Here is an 18,231-nt window from a genome sequence, read left to right as displayed (position 1 = left end):
CAGGGCGGGGCAGGGTCCAGTGTGCATTCTGGAGCAGCTGTCCCCAGAGCCTGCCCTCTTCACCTGCCCTGTCCATTAGACACCCCCACAGCATCCCTGATAATCACAGTTTGGCCCAGTGAGGGCAGTGGTGGAGGGGAGGGCCCCTGACCCACTCGAGCACGGGGAGCAGGGCAGCTGGGGAAGACTTTCTAGAAGAGGTGCCCCTGGTCACATCCTCCAGGGTGAGGGGGACTCTGGTGGAAGTCTGGGCATGTGGGCAACTTGAGTGAAGGCACAGAGGCCTCAGGCAGCCTGGCATGCCAGTTAGGGCCACAGCTCCCCCTGGACACTTCCACCCCCCAGGGGACATTGGGCAATGTCTGGGGACATTTTTGGTTGTCACACCTGGGTCGGGTGCTGCTGGCATCTGGTGGGTCAAGGCCAGGAATGCTGCTCACCACCCTGCAGTGCACGGCATGGCCCACACCCCAGAGCACGATCCAGCCCTAACAGGCAGTAGTGCCGAGGTGGGGAAGCCCTGGGCTGAGGGAGGACTGTGGAGCCAGAAAGGCCTGTTGGAGTCCTGGATCCCTGGCAAAGTAGGTGGAGGTCCCCGTGGAGTCTGTGGAGGCTGGGTTGGGGTGCAGGGACCTGCTACCGTCAGGGGCTCAGCAGCAGCCAGGTGACAGGGCCCCATCTGCCAGGCTGAGGAGCAGGGTGGGGCAGGGTCAGGTGTGTGTTCTGGAGCAGTTCCTGTGGTAGCCATAGGGACAAGACTGGGATAGGGAGGCCAGCTGGAGGCTCTTGGCTGTGTGGGCTGGTGAGGCCTGAGCCTCAGACGCAGCAGCGGAGGTGGAGAGGAGGACCAGATGTGAGAAACCTGCATGGACTGAAGCCCTGGTGATTGGCTGGAGAGAGGTGATGCTGACACATGAAGCATCATGGATAGAGCCACGGGCATCTGCTTAGATCCGGGGACTGGCAGCCTGCCCAGCGTTGGCCTGGCAGGCAGTGTGCCCATCCAGGAAGGCTGGCATGGGTCAGGAAGCTGGCAGTGTGATGGTGCTTGAGATCTGCACGTGTCTTAGGCACGCTCCAGAACCCACGCCTGCCTACCTTCTCTTCAGCGCACTGAGTGGCCTGACACCTGTCTCACCATCCACTGCTGGGGAGACGAGACGAGACCCACAGACCTGCTCAGACATGAGCTCGCAGCCCTGCCCAGCTGAGAATGCAAGGGAGGGGTGGGGTTTGCAGGAGTGAGCATAGGGAGTGTGGGTGTTTAGGGCAACACCTGTACTCAATCAAAGCTGTCTTTTCTAAGATGTCTGTGTAAGACAATAAAGAAGAAACTCAGGGTAAGTTTAAAGTATAGCCTTTAAACTTATAATCTTATAATCAATATGATTATAATCATGATGATTGTCAGACCACAGATCTGGTAGTTGACAGTACTTCACAGGTGATGGTTTTTCTGAGAACTCGCAGACTGGTCCTGAAATGTATATTGACTGCCGTCTCCTGAGCCCAGTGAGTGCCACGGCTGAGAGTCTGAGTTGCGGCAGGTGGTCTCACTCTCACCCATTCCTTCCTCCCACAGTTACTCATGCTGGTCTCTCCCTTGCAGGTCTGGGACCTCAGTGACATTGACAAGGATGGGCACTTGGATCGAGATGAGTTTGCTGTGGTAAGTCCTGCTGTTTCCTCCCCACCCAGCCCAGGAAGGAAATGTGCAGTGCGCAGGGGTTGCTGGATTCGTTTGTCTTTCTCTCTTTTTTTTCTTTTCTTTTCTTTTCTTTTCCTTTCCTTTTCCTTTCTTTTCCTTTCTCTTCTTTCTTTCTTTCTTTCTTTCTTTCTTTCTTTCTTTCTTTCTTTCTTTCACTTTCTTCCTCCCTCCCTCCCTCCCTCCCTCTCTCCTCTCTCTGTCTCCCTCCCTCCCTCCTTCCTTCCTTCCTTCCCTCCCTCCCTTTTCTTTCTTTCTTTTTTTTTTTAGACGGAGTCTCACTCTATCGCCAGGCTGGCATGCAGTGGCCCGATCTTGGCCAGGATGGTCTCCATCTCCTGCCTTGTGATCCACCCGCCTCGGCCTCCCAAAGTGCTGGGATTACAGGCGTGAGCCACTGCACCCGGCCTTCTTTCTTTCTTTCTTTCTTTTTTTTTTTGATACGGAGTCTTGCTCTGTCACACAGGCTGGAGTACAGTGGTGTAATCTTGGTTCACTGCAGCCTCCGCCTCCCAGGTTCAAGCAGTTCTCTTGCCTCAGCCTCCCAAGTAGCTGGGATTACAGGCACCTGCCACTACGCCCACCTCATTTTTGTATTTTTAGTAGAGACGGTTTCACCATGTTGGTCAGGATGGTCTCGATCTCCTGCCTCATGATCCACCCGCCTTGGCCTCCCAAAGTGCTGGGATTACAGGCGTGAGCCACTGCACCTGGCCTTCTTTCTTTCTTTCTTTCTTTTTTTTTGACACGGAGTCTTGCTCTGTCACCCAGGCTGGAGTGCAGTGGTGCAATCTTGGTTCACTGCAGCCTCCGCCTCCTGGGTTCAAGCAATTCCCATGCCTCAGTCTCCCAAGTAGCTGGAATTACAGGTGCACTCCATCACAGCCAGATAATTTTTTTGTATTTTTGATAGAGATGGGGTTTTACCATATTGGCCAGGCTGGTCTTGAGTTCCTGGCCTCAAGTGATCTGCCCGCCTCTGCCTCCTAAAGTGCTGGGATTACAGGCATGAGACACCACACCCAGCCTTCCTTCTTTCATTTTTTAAGTGTTTGTCTTGACATAGTTCTTTGTATGTAGGAAAGTTTCAGTATAGGTTGAGTATCCTTAATCTGAAAGTCTGAAACCAGAATGCTTCAAGATCTGACATTTTTTGAGCATCAACATGACACTCAAAGGAAATGGTCATTGAAGAATTTCAGATTTTGGATTTTTGGATTAGTAATGCTGAACCAGTAAGTGTAATACACACATTCAGAAATTCAGAAAACTCCAGAACTGAAACCCTGTGGTCCCAGGCATTTTGGATAAGGGATACTCAACCTGTAATACAGAGAATTATTTTTTGTTTTTGAGACAGAGTCTTGTTCTGTCACCCCAGCTCCAGTGCAGTGACGTGAACACCCTTGCTGCAGCCTCGAACTCAACTCAAGCGACCTCCCCCCTTGGCCTCCGACAGAAAATTCTTTTGAAAACTCTTCACTCAAATTTCCCAGTGTCACTAATTTCCTACATTTGTTTTATCTTTCTCCTCCCTTCTTCCTCCCTCCCTCCATCACTCTCTTGCCCTTCCCACTGCTGCACGAAGTTTTCCTGTGAACCATTTCAGAGTTAAGTTGCAGACATGATGCCTCTTCATCCACAAACACTTCAGTGCGTATTTCCTAAAAACAAGGACTTCTCTCACACATAACCATTATCCACTTCAAAATCAGGAAATTCACATCATAGCATTGCATTTATGATGTTTTCATTATATCCTGTATATACCCCTTATATTCTGTATGAGCGTGTCTATTATTATCTAATCCCAGGATACTACTCAGATTTTATCAGTTGTCCCAAAAATGTCCCTTCTGTCTAAAGAGAACCCAGTCCTGTGTGTTACATCCCGTTGTCTTTTGTCTTTCGTTTCCTGGGATCTAGAACAGTTCCTCCATCGCTCTTCGTGTCTCTTGACGTGGACTTTTTGTTTTTTTGTTGTTGTTGTTCTGTTTTTGAGAGGGAGTCTCACTCTGTCATCTAGGCTGGTGTGCAGTGGCATGATCTCAGCTCACTGCATCCTCCACCTCCTGGATTCAAGCAATTCTCCTGCCTCAGTCTTCCAAGTAACTGGGATTATAGGTGCCCACCACCACAGCCAGCTAATTTTTTTTTTGAATTTTTAGTAGAGATGCGGTTTCTCCCTGTTGGCCAGGCTGATCTTGAACTCCTGACCTCAGGTGATCTGCCCGTCTCGGCCTCCAAAGTGCTGAGATTACAGGCATGAGCCACCATGCCTGGTTTCAACGTGGACATTTTGAAGAGCACAGGCCAGCAGTTATGGAGTGTCCCTAGGCCTGGGCCTGGCTGCCAGGTCCTCTTGATGACCCAGGTCATGCACTCTTGTGAGACAGGAATCCCACGGAGGTCACACCTGCCCCACATGGGCCTCCCACCTGGGGGAACGTGATGTCAACATGTCTTCTTACTGCCATGTTGACATTCATCACTGGGTCAAGGTGGGTCAAGGTTGTGGGTTCCTGTGGGCAGTTGCTCTTTTTCCCTCTGTGCTCAGTTCATCTCTTGTGGGGGACGCCTTGATACGGTCAACACCCATGACTCTCAGACTCTTCCGTGAGAGTTCCACCATCACTGATGAGTCTCGCCTTAATCTGGCAAGATTAATTATGATCATGGTGGCTGCCAAATGGTGATGTGCTAATCAAAACCATCATTCCTTGCACTTTTATTAGTTGGCCTTCCACAAGGAATTTATTTCTATGGCTGTGGCCTGCCTCATGGATGCATCCTCAGTTCCACTGTTTTTTGTTTTGTTTTGTTTTGTTTTATAGAGACAGGGTCTCACTCTGTCACCCAGGCTGGAGTGCAGTGGCGCGATCACAGCTCACTGCAGCCTCCATCTCCTGGGCTCAGGCGATCCTCCCACCTCAGCCTCCCAAGTAGCTGGGACTACTCCTGAACGTCTTGAAGTATGGGTCTCTCTTCTGGTGTCTTTAGACTTCCAAATCCAGTACTGGGAAGGTGCCAGCCCTGGAGCTGGTGGCCTCCCTGAGTGGTGAAGGGATGCATATGGAGTCTGGCTTGATTGGATTCTTTCTGTGTGCATTTCAGTCTCGAGGAATAATTCAACACATGTCTTGGAAAGTTACACATAAAAGATAACTCATGAGGAATGATTTCTTTTCACTCTGGTCAGCTTGGGAGCGTCCTGACAGAGTGTCCTGTCACTGCAGCCCCCAAAGGGCTGCCCTCTGCCTTCTCCTGATGGTCCCGGCCCCAGCCTTGCCCCTTCAGTGCCATTGTTGTTTGCACCTGCAGGCCATGCACTTGGTGTACCGAGCCCTGGAGAAGGAGCCCGTGCCCTCCGCCCTGCCCCCGTCCCTCATCCCACCCTCCAAGAGAAAGAAGACTGTGTTCCCTGGCGCCGTCCCTGTCCTGCCCGCCAGCCCCCCACCAAAAGACAGCCTCCGCTCCACGCCGTCCCACGGCAGCGTCAGCAGCCTCAACAGCACAGGGAGCCTGTCCCCCAAGCACAGCCTCAAGCAAACACAGGTACGGAGCCCTCAGCGGGCACAGCCCCCTCTCAGAGCACAGTAGGATGTTTCTCGGGAGTTCTTAACATGCAACCCCAGAACGGTCAAGCTTGTGATGAAATGTCTTTAAAAAATACTTGTGGCCAGGTGCGGTGGCTCACGCCTGTAATCCCAGCACTTTGGGAGGCCGAGGTGGGCAGATCTCAAGGTTAGGAGATCGAGACCATCCTGGCCAACATGGTGAAACCCCGTCTCTACTAAAAATACAAAAAAATTAGCTGGGTGTGGTGGTGCGCACCTGTAATCCCAGCCACTCGGCAGGCTGAGGCAGGAGAATTGCTTGAACCTGGGAGACGGAGGTTGCAGTGAGCTGAGAGCGCGCCACTGCACTCCAGCCTGGGCAACAAGAGCGAAACTCTATCTCAAAAAAAAAAAGTATTCATTTATCTCATTATTTCAACATGGTCTCCCCTATGTTACTCAGGCTGGTCTTGAACTCCTCGGCTCAAGTGATCCTCCTGCCTCGGCCTCCCAAAGTGCTGGGATTACAGGTGTGAGCCACCGTGCCCAGCCTGTGTCTGCAGAGCTCTTGCCAAGAGTTTTGAAAGTCAGGTTAGGGGAGGTGCTTTACTGGCAATGAAGCTGGTGGGGCCAAACTCACTGGTGGGCACAGGTCACCCAGCTTCATAACCCACCTCTCTAGTGATCTTCTGGTGGTTCTCTCAAGACCCTCTGACTAGACCGATTTTACCAGTGGCCCCTGGTGGGGTGGGGTGGGAGGGTATAGCTCCTGCCCCCACGACGGCATTGGTAGGATCACAGTCATGAAAACGAGCATTTCTGGGGGCCTACAGTCCACATGCTCCCCCTACTCCAACTTCCTCATCTCCAGGCCAGCAATGCTCTTGTCTGGGCCTCCCCAGGGCCACCCGATTTTGCCCTCATGCCAGGTTTGAGTGAAGCCACTTCCAGCCACCAGGGTCTGATATCCTTCCTTTGGGACCTGTGGCTGCTGAGCCGGCCTTAAAGCCCAGCCATCACTGGGAGAGCCAGCTCCACGACAAGGCTGCCCCGTGTTGGGTTTATAGTCAATTTGGCATCAGAATCTTGCTGCTAACATACTCTGAGGCTCCAGAAATCAGGCAGTGAGTTCCTTTTGTTTGCCCAGCAAGTATTATTAGGACTCTTGTCATCCCAGAGCTATAATTTCATACGTAATTTCTTCTTGGGACCCGTGGGACACAGAACCCCCCTTGTTTCTGTGTCCCGCCACAGCTCAGCTTGTCTGACTCCTGTTACCTCTTTGTGATCCCTGGCTTCTGAGGTTAGCTTGCTGTAGCTCCGTGACTTAAAAGGCAGCAAGCCCATTTCTCATTGGAATTCCTTTATTGGCATCTTTACGTCCACCAGACTTGAGAAGGCTCACAAAATTTACACGGTACAATGCCACAAGTAAAAATCAGGTTGCTCTTGCCATCTGAACTCTCATCATTTGAATTAGATCCATAGATTTTTTTTTTTTTAAATATATAAGAGACAGGATCTTGCTCTGCTGCCCTGGCTGGAGTGCAGTGGTGCAATCACGGCTCATTGCTATCTCAACCTCCTGGGCTCAAGTGATCCTTCCACCTCAGCCTCCCTAGTAGCTGGAATAGGTGGATGCCACCACACCTAGCTAATTTTATTTATTTATTTATTTTGTAGAGATGGGGTCTTGCTGTGTTATGCTGGCTGGTCTTGAACTCCTGGGCTTGAGGGATCCTCCTGCCTTGGCCTCCCAAAGTGCTGAGATTACAGGCGTGAGCACTGTGCCTGGCCTAGCTCCATGGATTTTGATAAATTGTTTGATCAAGTCCTTGCTGTACTTCATCACACATACTTGCTACGTGAAACCCCTGAACTAAGCTGATCTGGGTCACATGGTATCCCTTGTTTCCCAAGCTTGCTTTCTGATTTCCCTGAGTTGGTATCAGGAGCCCGTTAGATTTGGACATCACAGGACGTTCATGAAGAGTAAATGAGTTTAACCATTGTTTCCCAGTCTTGACCATGAGTCCCTTCTCCTCAATCCTATGGACATCTTCGGGTTGTCAACACTGTGAGAACTCTTTGAGAAATCCCCCCCCCCCGCATTTTTTTTTCCCCGAGACGGAGTCTTGCTCTGTCGCCCAGGCTGGAGTGCAGTGGCACAATCTCAGCTCCCTGCAACTTCCGCCTCCCAGGTTCAAGCAATTCTCCTGCCTCAGCCTCCCGAGTAGCTGGGATTACAGGTGCCTACCACCACACCTGGCTAATTTTTCGTGTTTTTAGTAGAGAGGGGGTTTCACCATGTTGGCCAACCTGGTCTCGAACTCCTGGCCTCAGGTGATCCACCCACCTCAGCCTCCCAAAGTGCTGGGATTATAGGTGTGAGCCACTGCACCCAGCCTAAGAAATCCTTTCATAACTGAGAGGAATGACTTTGAGTGGCAGTTTCAGGCATCATGGCGTTCATTGAAGGTGAGGAGTGGAGTGGCTTTTCTGTATAGTTGCTGCGTGGAGAAGGAACAATCAATCCCTCCAGCCACATTTGCCTGTCCTTTTTCTCTCCACTCCCTCATCATCTAGATAATTCAATCAGGTGTTTATTCTCATTGCTATTATGAGATTGTTTAAAAGGAGTGATTTGTATAAATATTAAAAAAAAAAAGGGAAGAGGAAAAGCACGTCTAGAGTTCAGGACACAGATGCCGTGAACTGTGGCGTGGTGGGTGTATTGAAGGCCCGTGGTAATGCAGGCGGAGTAGGCCACGGGAAGGGCCTGCCCCTGAGTGCTTGAGGGGCCTCGATGCCTCTGAACCAGGAGGTGACCGGGCCCTGGTTGACCCACGATGGCGTTTGCCTCTCTCAAGTTAACTGTGAGCCGGTGGCGAGAGGGGTCGCACGTGCAGCGGGTGGCCCAGCCCCAGGGCTGTGAACTTTGAGCTGCACTGGGCTCGTGGCTCCATCTGCCCTGGTGGGGTTGGGGCTGCATGAATGTTGGTGGGGCCTCATGGGTGGTGGCCCTCTTGGATGGTGGTGTCTCATTTGTTACCTGTCAGTGACGTGTGTGTACTCACACCTTGGGGGTATCTTTGTTGTCTCAGGAGTGGGGTCAGGGACATAGAAGGGTGGTCTTCAGAGTCCTGGGACGGGACACTTTGGCTGCCTGTAGGGCAGCCTTTGCGGGCTGAGGAGTGGGAGGACCAGGGAGGCTGGCACATGGCCGGGCCGGTTCTCCAGGGACGGTCCTTCCAAGTGGGTGCTCGGGAGGGTCTTTCCTGGCATGCTTGAACCCATCCCCTGAAGATCACAGCCTCCCTCACACCCTGGGTGGCAGGGTGGATGGACAAGGAGAGCGGGTGATGGGGTGGAGAGAGGTGCAGACTGGCATCTGGGTGAGCTTCACAGAGCCAGCCTCAATCTGTCTCAGCCTCAGTTTCGCCAGTTACAGAACAAGGATCTCATCTGCCCTCTTGGCTCATGGAAGTGAGGAGAGTTTGATGCCAAATGTGCATGGAAGTGCTTTAATCCCCCCATCATCAAAAAGCATGTGTCTGGGGGTCATAAAAAGCTTCCAGATTAACTGTTTTGCCAAAAACTGTTTCAGCCAACAGTGAACTGGGTGGTGCCTGTGGCAGACAAGATGCGATTTGATGAGATATTCCTGAAGACCGACCTGGACCTGGATGGCTACGTGAGTGGCCAGGAGGTGAAGGAGATCTTCATGCACTCGGGCCTCACCCAGAACCTTCTAGCACACATATGGTAAGGCCGGACAGGTGGCAGTTGTGGCTGTCGGTGGCTCCAGGGGGCCTGTGGGTGAAGACTGTGGAGGGTGGTGGTCAGGGGGCCCCCTCCAGCCTGTCACAGGCTTCCGCTATGTCTGGCGTCCTTTATTCTCCCTGGCCTGACAGAGGCTGAGCAAGGTGCACGTGCCAAGGCTCGAAGCCCGTGCTCCGTGATGGTCAGTTCACTGTCTTTCAGTAGGCAGGGCCTCTGGTCCGTCTTAAGTGCTCCCAGGCCATTTGCATACACAGCTGGGCCCTATTCTTGCTGGCCGTGATGCTGGCTCTAACAGGAGGCCTGGACTTTGTCACAGCCACCTCCAGGAGGTGCGGGCAGCAGGGCCTTGGAGCCTCTAGCAGAGTGGCCTGGTGGGGTGAGGGCGGGGGCAGGAGGCCCTGCTCTGGAAAGGCCAGTGCTTTGGCTCCCGGCGGGAGGGTGAGCACAAGGAGACCCTGTCAGTGCCTCAGAGCCCAGTCGAGGAGTCGGCCTCAACCCCTCTTTCCCCCAGGGCTGGACACAGCCGACTTCATAGGGCTGGGGCACTCCTCTTGCCACTGGCCAGGGCTGAAGTCACTTTTGAGCTTGTTGCTGAGAGCCTTGTGGCCTTAGAGAAGGCTTCACTTGGGAGCTATCAAAAGGAAAGAATTGCTGGATAATTCTCGAGAGGCAAATACCTCCAAGTAGAGCAGTGAAATTCAGGATGTTACTTAGTGGCTTGGGGGAAATGACTGTCCTTAGTGGTAATTCACAGATGTCCACACTGTGAGGTGGGAGCCTGAGAACCAGCTGTCGCAGAGTCATCACCCAAATGGCCAAGCCGCCTCCAACTGGCTAGGGACAGTGGGTCTCAGCTGCCTCAGATCCAGTGTCCCTTTTAGAAACCAACAAAACACAGTGTCCCCTTTATGACTCTGAAACCAACACACATACAGTTCCTGGTTAGCGCCCTGACACCCTGACTGTCATGTCTAGGGGTCAGTAGAGGGAAAGTAATTTATAATGCATGCTGCAATTGACACATGATGTAATGACATGGAAATGACACAGGAAATCACTAATCCACCTGGATCAAAAGAAGGAACTCAGAGGTCATTCCATGCGGGCAGCAAAGGGGAAGGAAAGGATGATCGGGCTCTTGAATAACCATGAGAAAAGAAGTCTAGATGTGTCTGCGAGTGGCTGGGGCGGGGCATGGCCCAAAGTAGATGACACACCAGGAGGGACTGGGAGGAGGGGGAGCATGAAGACAGAGGCTTTGTCCCTGCGATGGCTGCCACCGTATGGGTCAGCAGAGCAGGTTGTGGTGTCAGAGCCGGATGGCCGCTGACTGAGCCACCCCTAAGCTTGCTTCTCCTTCTTTCTCTCAGAACCTTCCACAGGTGGGCCTTGGAGCCCACACTCCTTGAGAGATGGCAGCAGCAGAGAAGGGGCGGGAGTGGAGAGGCAGCTGCAGCCCACGAGCAGGCTGGGGCCCGCAGGGGCAGACTGGGGAGAGACAGTGGCAGTATGAAATCATCAGGGTCTCAAACTGTGGGGACAACTAGGCATTTATCAGCAATGTTCTTTGAGATCTGCTCATTCTCCGCAGCTCTGTTCACGGACCGCATTTGGGTATAAATAAGTCTGTTAGAACGGTCCCAGCTCTCTTTTGGTAAAGGGGGAAACTTCTGTCGTAATGGCTTCTGCCGCAACTACACGGGAGGTGGGAAACGAGGTCCCTCGTTGAGAGGGCAGCATGGGTGAAGGAAGACATTTTTCATAGATGCCAAAGGCCTTGTCCTTACTCCACAAGGGTCCCTTCCCTTCCTGGCTGGCTCCTCATTTTTTTTTTTTTTTTTTTTTTGAGACAGAGACTCACTGTTGCCCAGGCTGGAGTGCATTGGCGCAATCTTGGCTCACTGAAACCTCTGCCTCCTGGGTTCAAGTGATTCTCGTGCCTCAGCCTCCTGAGCAGCTGGGATTACAGGCGCGCGCCATCATGCCTGGCTAATTTTTGTATTTTTAGTAGAGGCAGGATTTCCCCATGTTGGCCAAGCTGGTCTCGAACTCCTGACCTCAGGTGATCCGCCCGCCTCAGCTCCCAAAGTGTTGAGAACACAGGCATGAGCCATTGCACCCGGCCCTGGCTGGCTCCTTGATTATAAGTGTCGCGGAGCCTCTCACCTCAGCTCCACAGGACCACTGTGTGCTGCTATTCAGGTGCTGCTATTCAGATGCTGCCTTGGCCCATCTTTCACGACATCCAAGAGCTATGTGGGCAGGGGACGCTTAGTTGTGGGGGACTGTCCTGTGCATTGTGGCCATGCCCCTGTGGCAGCCTCATTTGGGCATAAGAGGAGTGTTTTAGACCATTGGGCTGCTGTGACAAAGTGCCATAGACAGAGTGGCTTAGAAACAGACATTTCTCACGGCTCTGGGGGGTGGAAGTCTGTGATCCAGGCACCAGCAGATCCAGTGTCTGGTGAGGGCTCACTGCCTAGTTTGTAGACGGCCACCTGCTTGCCGTGTCCTCACGTGGCAAAAGGAGCAGAGAGAGCCTTCTGGGGCCTCTTTTATAAGGGCACTAATCCCACTCCTGAGGCTCCACCCTCATGACCTCATCACCTCCCAGAGGCCCCACCTCCCCACACCATCCCATTGAGGGATAGGATTTGGACATAGGAATCTGGGGGGACATAAACGTTCCGTTCATAACAAGGAAAGAGAGTCGTTGCTGATTCTTTCTTCATCATGATGACACCCCAAAGTGCTGCTCTCATCCCCATTGAAGGCCAGTGGCCGGGGCCATTCAGATGACCCAGAGCTACAGGGACAATGCTTGGTCTCAGCACCCATTTCCACGGAAGGGCTGGTCTACTCCATGCCTGCGGCATCAGAGCCTGCCCCACGCACGAGATAAGCCAAAGGAAGAGGCAGCTGCATCTCAGCCCTAGTGAGGTTTTCCCAGGGGTTCGGCTCCTCAGCCCAGGTCAGGGGCTTGGGGTTCTTCAGCCCTGACAGCCCTCCTAGGGTGGGGGACACTGGGAGCGGGGAACCCCTGGGCCACTTCCTGGGAAGGAGATGTGAAGTAGGGAAGGAGCTGGGGCTTGCCACCACGCCCTGCCATTGTTTTCGTCGCTGTCGTTTTTGAAAAGCATGGGATCGGTGACTTCGGTTCAGGCTGAGTCGGCGCCTGTGATGTGTAATTAGCATCCCCACGTTTCTCCCAGGGCCCTGGCCGATACGAGGCAAACGGGGAAGTTAAGCAAAGACCAATTCGCGTTAGCTATGTATTTCATTCAGCAGAAGGTCAGTAAAGGCATCGACCCTCCTCAAGTCCTCTCGCCGGACATGGTCCCGCCTTCGGAGAGAGGCACGCCCGGCCCGGTGAGTGGTGCTGGTCATGCCCTGGGGGTATTGACATCCCTTCCCACCGCCTGCCACCAGGTGGCACTGGTGGCACACATGAGCCCACGGTGGCGGGTGCTGCCTGTGGTCCCTGCCTTCCTCAACAGGGGCCCCCGGGAGGGTGGCTTGGCTGCCCAGGTATTTCCCCAGGCAGGGGGCTGGCACTTTTGCTACCTCACCCTGTGTACTAAAGGGACAATTTTATCCCTGGGCCCGAGAACTGCTGGTGCCTCCTGTCAGGTGATGTCAGGTTGCTAATTAGAGATCTCGCCTCTGAATTCGATTCTAGGACAGTTCAGGCTCTCTCAGCTCCGGGGAGTTTACTGGCGTGAAGGAGCTTGATGACATCAGTCAAGAGATCGCCCAGTTACAAAGGTATGTTGGAAACGGCCCTTCCCTCCACATCCAGACGTTACACGAACTCTCCCAGGTTGTTATCGGAAATATCAGAGGCTCACCTGGAAGTTTGCTCATCACAGGTTTATTCAGAAGGAAGGAAAAGATACAGCTTCTGAGGTCCTAAACTGGCTCAAGGGGCTTGAAGAATGACATCTTCCAATTGAATCAGCCTCAGCCAGAGCCCGTAGCATCTGTGTGGTCTCAGGCAGGTCTTGACCAGAGCCTGTGGGTGGCAGCTGTGTGGTCCCAGGCAGGTCGTGGGCAGAGCCCGTGGCAGCTGTGTGGTCCCAGGCAGGTCGCAGCTCAGTAGCCCCAGGCATCAGCCCCTCCCCAGTGCTAGGAAGGCCTTGTTATCCTTGACAGCTAGGGCAATTGGGTCTCGGATGGTGAGGAGCGGGCTTAGGACCCAGCAGCTGAAGGTGTGAAGGGGCCTCCAGGTCTCTGGCTCCCCTTCTTGCCTAGTGCCTTAGTTTCCTCGTGTGTAAATGAGGGCTTTGGATGGGCTGTCTGTACTTTTAGAGTCTGGTATAAAGAAATGCAGTCACTTCCTGTATTCCCCTCTGGATCCTCTTCAAGAATGACATCCTTTTTTGTGTTTGTTTTTCAGACAGGGTCTCCCTCTGTCACCCAAGCTGGAGCGTAGTGGTGTGATCATGGCTCACTGTAGCATCTGTTTCCTAGGCTTAAGCAATCCTCCCACCTCAGCCTCCCGAGTAGCTAGGACGCACCACCATGCTGGCTAGATATATATATATATATATATATATATATATATATTTTTTTTTTTTTTTTAATTTGAGACAGAGTCTCATTCTGTCACCTAGGCTGGAGTGCAGTGGTGTGATCTCAGCTCACTGCAGCCTCTGCCTCCTGGGCTGAAGTGATCTTCCCACTCACCCTCTCAGGTAGCTGAGAGTACAGGTGCATGCCACCATGCCTGGCTAATTTTTTTGTATTTTTTGTAGAGATGGGGTTTCGCCATGTTGCCCAGGCTGGTCTCAAACTCCTGAGCTCAAGTGATCCTCTGGCCTTGGCCTCCCAAAGTGCTGGGATTACAGGCGTGAGCCACTGTGCCAGCCAGCATCTTTTTTCCAGTCGATTCTAGGACAGGGTGGACTCTTGTGATGTCGGGGCACCATGCAGAAGGGCCCAAAGGTGCTTTGCCCTCTGTGGGAAAGAGATTGTTTACTTGGCTGAAAATGGAAAGGGCTTTGACTTTCCCAGGGAGGATGGATCCTGGTCCTAGCTGGGGGATCCCCGGGGGTCATATTAACAGGTGCAGTATTCTGTCAGCTCCTCTGGCCTTGGTTTTGTGCTGTTAGCAGAGCCCTGATGAGCAAAGGCAGGTTAGGTCTTGGAGGGGATCAAGGTGGGTGGCTGGTTAGAAAACCTGAGCCACAGCCTGAGTCAGGCATCCCACTTCATGTTCAGTGCAGCAGATGGTTCCTGTTCTGTCTCGGCTCCTGGGGGCCGTGTTATCCAAACTGGCGATCAGCAAGGATGTGCAGCCTGACAAGGCTGAGTGTGTCTTGAGGATGCAGGGCCAGCATCCTAGAGCCTGGGCAGGCCTGAGAATCAGGACCGGGCAGGCCAAGGATGGAGGGAGCCCCTGTCGTGCAAGGGTCAGGGTCTAGGAAGGGACGCTGGGGCGTGAATCACCCCAGTGTGGCCTCAGACAGCCAGAAGCCTTGTTTCCCCAGTGTGGAGGTGACAGGCTGGTGTGTGTAGAGTACCCATCTGTAGGAGGCTGGGGCCTGCAGTGGCCCCTTGAGCAGGTGGCTCTGAGAGTGGCCCTTGATTCGGGGAGTGTGGGCTGAGCTTTCCTCTTATGATTTCACACTGCCATAAGCCAGCAAGGGCATGTCAGGTCCTTCAGTTTAAAGAGCACTTTGTATTGTAAGTTTCTGGGCTTGTGGAAATGAATATTCCAATGATCACTTACTGTGTGTCTGGCGACATGTTCCTGAGAGGGCCTTATTGTTGCACAAGTCCTGGGTCCCCGGGCAGGAGGCAGGGTCTGTTAGACACATGGTATTCCTGTCCCTGAGGCAGCCTCTTTGGGCACAAGAGGAGGGTCTTAGTCCATTCAGACTGCTATAACAAACCACTCTGAATGGGTGACTTAAACATCAGACATTTCGCACAGTTCTGGAGGCTGCAAAGTCCAACCTCCAGATACCGGCAGATCGGGTCTGCTGAGGACCCATTTGCTGATTCCTGGAGAGTCACCTTCTTGCCGTGTCCTCACAGGGCAAAAGGAGCAAAGGAAGCTCTCTGGGGTCCTTCTTATAAGGGCACTAAACCCTTATAAGGTTCACACCTGTAATCAATTTTTCCTGTTCCAAGCCACCCAGTTGGTGATTTGTTACAGCAGTGCTAGGAAATACATGCACGAATTCTATCTCAGTTTAAAAATAAAAGAAGGCCGGGTGCTGTGGCTCATGACTATAATCCAAGTGCTTTGGGAGGCCAAGGCAAGAGGATCGGTTGAGCCCAGGAGGTCCAGACCAGCCTAGGCCACATATTGAGACCTCGGCTACAAAAAATAAAAAATTAGCCAGGCCTGGTGGGGCACACCTGTGGTCCTAGCTACTCAGGAGGCTAAGGTGGGAGGATTGCTTGAGCCCAGGAAGTCAAGGATGCAGTGAGCTATGATCATGCCACTGCAGTCCAGCCTGGGTGACAGAGCAAGAGCCTATCTCAAAAAAAAAAAACCAAAAACAAAAAAAGGCCAGGTGTGTTGGCTCACGCCTATAATCCCAGTACTTTGGGAGGCTGAGGCGGGCGGATCACTAGGTCAGGAGATCAAGATTATCCTGGCCAACACAGCAAAACCCCGTCTCTACTAAAAATACAAAAATTAGCTGGGCGTGGTGGCACGTGCCTGTAGTCCCAGCTACTAGGGAGGCTGAGGCAGGAGAATCGCTTGAACCGGGGAGGCAGAGGATGCAGTGAGCTGAGATTGCGCCACTGCACTCCAGCCTGGGTGACAGAGCGAGACTCTGTCTCAAAAAAAAAAAAAAGTAGTAGTTCAGACAGGCTGTCCTGGGCTGTCCGGGGTGTCACAGGCTGAGGTCAAGGCGTCGGCTGGGCTGGGCTCTTGTTGGAGGCTCTAGGGGAAGAATCTGTTTCCAGGCTCATTCAGGTGTTGGCAGAATCCATTTCCCTGCGGCTGGGGGTCCGAGGTCTCTTTTTCCTTTCTGAGGTCAGCCAGGGCCACTCCGTGCTCCTGGACACTGCCCCTGTTCCCCCTCACGTGGCCCCTCCACCTTCAAAGTCAGCAAAGGCACGCTGGGTCCTTATCACACTTGGGATGTCTCTAACTTCCACTTGGGCAACCAGGTGGAGAAAGCGCGCTGCTTTTAGAGGGTGGTTACGTTGGGAGCGATCCCTCCCATGGTCACAGGTCCTACCTACAGTCGACGGGGAAGGGACTGTACAGGGCGAGCAGTCGCTGGGGCTCATTCTTAGACTTCTGCCAGCACACAGAGGGGCTTTTGTGGGGGTGAACAGAATCAGGCCTTGGGAAGGGGTGGAGGCTTATTATTCACTCTTGTTTTCATGAAATATTTTTAAACATTCAGAGAGAAATATTCACTGGAACAAGACATTCGAGAAAAGGAAGAGGCAATCAGACAGAAAACCAGCGAGGTGCAGGTAAGGGTCTCGCTCGTTTTGGTTACATCTACTTTGTGCTAAATGTAGTTCAGGAAAACTTCCCTCCCTGGCTGGTGGTGGGGAAGGGCAGGGGTCTGCCCTGGATGGAAACATGAGCTCTTGGGGGCTGCAGAATGAAGTTTTTTTGTTTTTTTTTTTTCAGGCTGAATTCACTTTATTTTTCTTGTATAAAAACCCTATGTTGTAGCCACAGCTGGAGCCTGGGTCCTCTGCATGGAGACTCTGGTGTAGGTCTTGACAAGGTGGTCAGTGAACTCCTGATAGGGAGACTTGGTGAATACAGTCTCCTTCCAGAGGTTGGGAGTCAGGTAGCTGTAGGTCTTAGAGATGGCATCAAAGGTGGCCTTGTCGAAGTTGCCCAGGATGGCAGTGCAGCCCCTGGCTGAGGTGTAGCAGTCACTGATACTAGCCATCATGAGCAGCTTCTTGGACACAGGTGCTGAGACAATGCCAGTGCCCCTGGGCGTGGGGATGAGTTACACCAGCACAGAGTTGCAGTGGCCTGTCACCTTGCAAGGGACAATGTGGGGTTTGCTGATCTTGTTCCCCCAGTAGCCTCTGCACACGGGGACAATGGAGAGCTTGGCCAGTATGATGGCCCTGCGGATGGCAGTGGCCGCCTCCTTGGAGCACTTAATACCTAGACCGATGTGGCCATTGTAGTCCCCGATAGCAACAAACACCTTGAACCTGGTGCGCTGGCTGGCGTGGGTCTGTTTCTGCACTGGCATAATCTTCAAAACCTCATCCTTGAGAGAGTCCCCCAGGCAAAAGTCAGTGATCTCAGATTCCTTGATGGGCGGGAGAAGAGATAGCTCTCCTCCAGGGACTTGATCTTCATGTCCTTGACCAGGCGGCCCAGCTTGGTGATGGGCATCCACTCCTTATCCTTGGCCTTGCCTCTGCAAGCTCCGTGGCCTTGGTCCCGGCTCCGGCGCCGTCCACGGCCGCTACCCCAGCCCCAGATGCCACTGCTGAAACCTCCGTGGAAGTTACTGTGGTTGCCCATCGCAGGGCCTCTGACACCACCCCCCACCCCCCCCGCTGCACCGGTGTCATCTGCCATTTGGTGTTTTCTCGGAGAAGAAGTTTTTAAAAAAAAAAAAAAATATATATATATATATATTTTTTTTCCAAGTAGAGATGGGGTCTCAGACTCTTGAGCTCAAATGATTCTCCTGTCTTGGCTTCTCAAAGTGTTAGGATTATAGGTGTAAGCCACCAAGCCTGGCGAGAGTGAAGATTTTTTTTCTTTTTTTTTTTTTAAACGGAGTCTTGCTCTGTTGCCAGGCTGGAGTGCAGTGGCACGATCTCGGCTCACTGCAATTTCCGCCTCCTGGGTTCAAGCGATTCCCCTGTCTCAGCCTCCCAAGTAGTTGGGATTACAGGCACGCACCACCATGCCTGGCTAATTTTTTGTATTTTAGTAGAGATGGGGTTTCACCATGTTGGCTAGGATGGTCTCAATCTCCTGACCTCATGATCTGCCTGCCTCAGCCTCCCAGAGTGCTGGAATTACAGGCTAAAGTTTTTAAAGTTGCTTATAACCATAGATGGTGGCTTCTCTTTTTCTAAAATTGAGACAAGTTGGCCCTCTGTATCCAAGGGTTCTGCATCTTTGGATCTAACCAACCACAGATTAAAAAAATAAAAAAATAAAAAATAATCCAAATTGATGAAACAATACAATATGATAACTATTTACATAGCATTTACATT

At 52.5% G+C, this 18,231-nt stretch overlaps 1 protein-coding gene and 1 pseudogene across 13 annotated transcripts in view; one reads left to right on the top strand and one right to left on the bottom strand.

Annotated features, from left to right (window-relative positions):
• The window catches only part of EPS15L1 (epidermal growth factor receptor pathway substrate 15 like 1), a 116,616-nt gene that overhangs the window by 41,524 nt on the left and 56,861 nt on the right, over positions 1-18,231 (top strand). For all 13 annotated transcript variants that reach the window (XR_010153743.1, XR_010153742.1, XR_010153741.1 and 10 more), the window contains exons 8-13: positions 1,610-1,669; positions 5,027-5,260; positions 8,870-9,027; positions 12,258-12,414; positions 12,725-12,810; positions 16,419-16,491. Coding sequence is in view for 10 of the 13 variants with exons in the window: in XM_063801310.1 (XP_063657380.1) it covers positions 1,610-1,669; positions 5,027-5,260; positions 8,870-9,027; positions 12,258-12,414; positions 12,725-12,810; positions 16,419-16,491 (768 nt within the window). In the remaining 3 variants the exon portion in view is untranslated. The remainder of the gene's footprint in view (positions 1-1,609; positions 1,670-5,026; positions 5,261-8,869; positions 9,028-12,257; positions 12,415-12,724; positions 12,811-16,418; positions 16,492-18,231) is intronic.
• Positions 16,665-17,578, bottom strand: LOC748627 (small ribosomal subunit protein uS5-like; annotated as a pseudogene).

Source organism: Pan troglodytes, chromosome 20, assembly GCF_028858775.2.
Source record: "Pan troglodytes isolate AG18354 chromosome 20, NHGRI_mPanTro3-v2.0_pri, whole genome shotgun sequence".
Lineage (NCBI taxonomy): Eukaryota > Metazoa > Chordata > Mammalia > Primates > Hominidae > Pan > Pan troglodytes.
Note: the sequence above shows the minus strand (reverse complement) of the source record. Positions and strands in the feature narration are given on the sequence as shown.